Raw genomic sequence first — 3,047 nt, forward strand, 5'->3', positions numbered from 1 at the left:
CATATATGAATCATAAAAAACAGAGTCCGGATGCGTCCTGAGTGACCAATTTAAGGCAGACTGGTCCTGGAACCCAAGACAAACTCGAAATTGAGTTGCTTTGGGCCTCCACCTCGGGGACTCGAACCGAATTAGTCTCGGACCTACTTCTTGACTTGGACACCCTCGCTGATCTCTTTGGTCTCCACATGATTCTCCAAGCATGGTCATATGTATGGAGATCATATCCTCATCAGCCTAGATCTGATCAATGAGCCAACAAGATGCGTAAATCAGTTCAAAATTCTCTTCTCGACATGCATGGTCTGTGTGCTGCCTCTCCCTTGTCTTTCTATTGCGTTTGTGTAACGCGCAGCTCGGCTTTCGCCTGGTCCCCTCTGAACCTGACTACTCCTGTACCTTGGAGGCTTAACCAGGGTCATTTTTTACACCACCAGGCTCATCCCATCCCAGGTAACCTGACCAGTGACCAATCCGAGTAAAGATGGCAATGCCCCCGATACCCGATACCCGACGGATATTTGATCCATTAGGGGATGGGGATGAGATCATATCTTTACCCGCGGGCATCCAAATGAGCAAGAATCCATCCCCGACGGGTATAGCGGGTACGGGAACGTTCCCTGTTTACCCGTCCCCGTTACCCGTTGAGGAATCTGATTATTTGAGCTATCATGTGAGTATTAGGTCAAAAAAGCTTAACATAGGTATTTTAGTCCAAATCTGAATAATCATATATATAGTTTATGTGTTCTAGGAATCCTAGTTCAATTTTTTCTCACCATCTCCGCTAAGCACGCCTGCCTCATAAGCGCTCGTGCCCCTCGCTTTCTCAGTTCGGTCTCTCTGCCACCTTTGCTCGTCCTTCTCGCAACCTTGCTCTTTCTCCTCGGCATCTCTGAGACTCCGACACTTATACCCGGGTAACATCTCCGATTGCAAAGCTGTGACCCCAAGTGTCCTTGTTTATCGGGTATGCAGTATCCGTCGGATATCTGTTACCCGACCGATGTCCGATAGATACGGAGATAAATAAAAATCTATATCAAAATAGTTAACGAAGATAAAGATAAGATAAATTCTTCGTAGCGGAAAAAAAAACGTTCCGACGATAGCGGACGATACCTCCGTTGCCATCGTTAAACCCGAGCTCTGCACTCTCCACTTCTCCAGTCTCCTCCCCCTCCTCCGCTCCGCATCCGCTCGTATTTTAAGCACACAGTTGTTGCGGCCGGACGAAAATAGTAACCGGAGAGAAACCTCTCACTCCACTCCTCCAATGCTCCACAGTCCACACACGCAGTGAAACAGAGCAAGGCGATCATGAGAAACCTCAGGAACCTCCCAAGTAGCTCTCAGTTGTACTAGGAGGCGCTTGGATCCGAACTGGGGAAGAAGACAAGAGAGCCATGGTGATGGTCCTGGGTGGTGGTGGTGGTGGTCACAGCAAGACGGAGGAGAAGCACCACCGGAGGCGCCATCCCGGTCTCTCCCGACTCCTCTTTCCCCGGTTGCCCCTCCCCTGACTCAAGGGAGACCCTGTCTGTGATCCTTCCTTCTCTTCGATTCCGGATCCGACCCACCCACCTCCTTCTCTTCTCTTGGGAATCTTTGAGAATTTCGCGCCCGGCAGCAGCGACAGTCGATAGAGCATGAAGAGACCGAGCGGTTCCATCTCCGGCGGCGGCGGCGGCGGCAGTCCCGGCCCCCTTGGTAATACTACTAACTTGTGCTCATCTCTTTCTCTCTTGACGATTCAGTGCGTGCTCTGCTCTTTTGCTGTTGCGTCATCGGACGGACGGTTTGGCTGATGCTGGGCTTGTTGTTTGGAACAATAAAGACGATGGCTTTGGCGGCGTCGGGATGGAGGATGCCGACGAGGACATGGTGCTGTGCAACGGCATCGGCTTCGGCGAGAAGAAGCGGCGGCTGAGCACGGAGCAGGTGCGCGCGCTGGAGCGGAGCTTCGAGACGGAGAACAACAAGCTGGAGCCGGAGCGGAAGGCGCGGCTGGCGCGGGAGCTGGGCCTGCAGCCGCGGCAGGTGGCCGTGTGGTTCCAGAACCGGCGCGCCCGGTGGAAGACGAAGCAACTGGAGCGCGACTACGCGGCGCTGCGCCACTCGTACGACGCGCTCCGCGCCGACCACGACGCGCTCCGGCGCGACAAGGACGCGCTGCTCGCCGAGGTGCGTCGTACATAATACTCTACTAATTCCTTGGTTCCAGTTCCGGGGGGAGATCCTCTTCCTCACGTGCACGGTGCACTCCAAAAAGAAAGAAAGAAGAAGATTCTTTACAGCGTTTGTTTTGTTTGTGATTGTTTATGAATCTTGAGTTCCGTGGCTCGTGGCAGATCAAGGAGCTGAAGGCGAAGCTGGGCGACGAGGACGCCTTCTCGTCGGTGAAGGAGGAGCCAGCGGCGTCCGACATCGAGGCCCCCGCCGCCGGGGCGGCCATGGCGGCGCAGGGGTCGTCCGACAGCGACTCCAGCGGGGTGGTGAACGATGCGGAGACGACGCCGGAGAAGCCTCCTTCTCCGGCGGTGCCCGCCGAGGCGGCGGCGGTGGCCGGTGCGTCGGCTCCGCATCTCCAGCTCCATCACGGCGAGGTGTTCTTCCACGGGCACCTGCTGAAGGTGGAAGAGGACGAGGCGGCGTTCCTGGGCGACGACGACGCGGCGTGCGGGGGCTTCTTCGCGGACCTGCAGCCGCCGCCGTTGCTGCCGTGGTGGACCGAGCCTACGGACCACTGGGCCTAGGGCGGCCCGGGGGGGGGGGGGGGGGGGGGGGGGGGGGGTTTGGGGTGCGGTGGGCTGCGGGGAACCCAATAAAAGAAGGAAACTCGGCAGTGCCCAGTTGGGGGGCGTTTCTGCAAATTTGGTAAAATGGAAATGTACCTAGTAGTTTTCTGTCAGTTCTCCCGTAGTAGACAGTAGCTCTCTCGCTGCCTGCCTCTGGCCTTTTTTGCCATCCCATCCCCTGTTCTGTCCGGTGCGTGTCTGCCCAGCCTGCCATTGTGGTCGTGGAATGGAAAGAAACGAGAACGA

The 3,047-nt window shown here is 56.2% G+C and overlaps 1 protein-coding gene across 1 annotated transcript; it reads left to right on the top strand.

Moving 5' to 3' along the window:
* Positions 1-1,218: 1,218 nt before the first annotated feature.
* LOC136472627 (homeobox-leucine zipper protein HOX20-like) lies at positions 1,219-2,774 on the top strand. Its single transcript, XM_066470336.1, has 3 exons — positions 1,219-1,713; positions 1,841-2,187; positions 2,355-2,774. The coding sequence occupies exons 1-3, from the start codon at positions 1,653-1,655 to the stop codon at positions 2,757-2,759; spliced, it is 813 nt and encodes a 270-aa protein (XP_066326433.1). The 5' UTR covers positions 1,219-1,652; the 3' UTR covers positions 2,760-2,774.
* The last annotated feature ends 273 nt before the right edge of the window (positions 2,775-3,047 follow it).

This window comes from Miscanthus floridulus, chromosome 8 (assembly GCF_019320115.1).
Source record: "Miscanthus floridulus cultivar M001 chromosome 8, ASM1932011v1, whole genome shotgun sequence".
NCBI lineage: Eukaryota > Viridiplantae > Streptophyta > Magnoliopsida > Poales > Poaceae > Miscanthus > Miscanthus floridulus.

Excerpts from the sequence above, each read along its gene's own strand:
- LOC136472627 (XM_066470336.1), top strand. The coding sequence starts at position 1,653 with ATGAAGAGACCGAGCGGTTCCATCTCCGGCGGCGGCGGCGGCGGCAGT. Across the intron at positions 1,714-1,840 it reads CGGCAGTCCCGGCCCCCTTG|ACGATGGCTTTGGCGGCGTC; the intron begins GTAATACTACTA and ends GGAACAATAAAG. Across the intron at positions 2,188-2,354 it reads AGGACGCGCTGCTCGCCGAG|ATCAAGGAGCTGAAGGCGAA; the intron begins GTGCGTCGTACA and ends GGCTCGTGGCAG.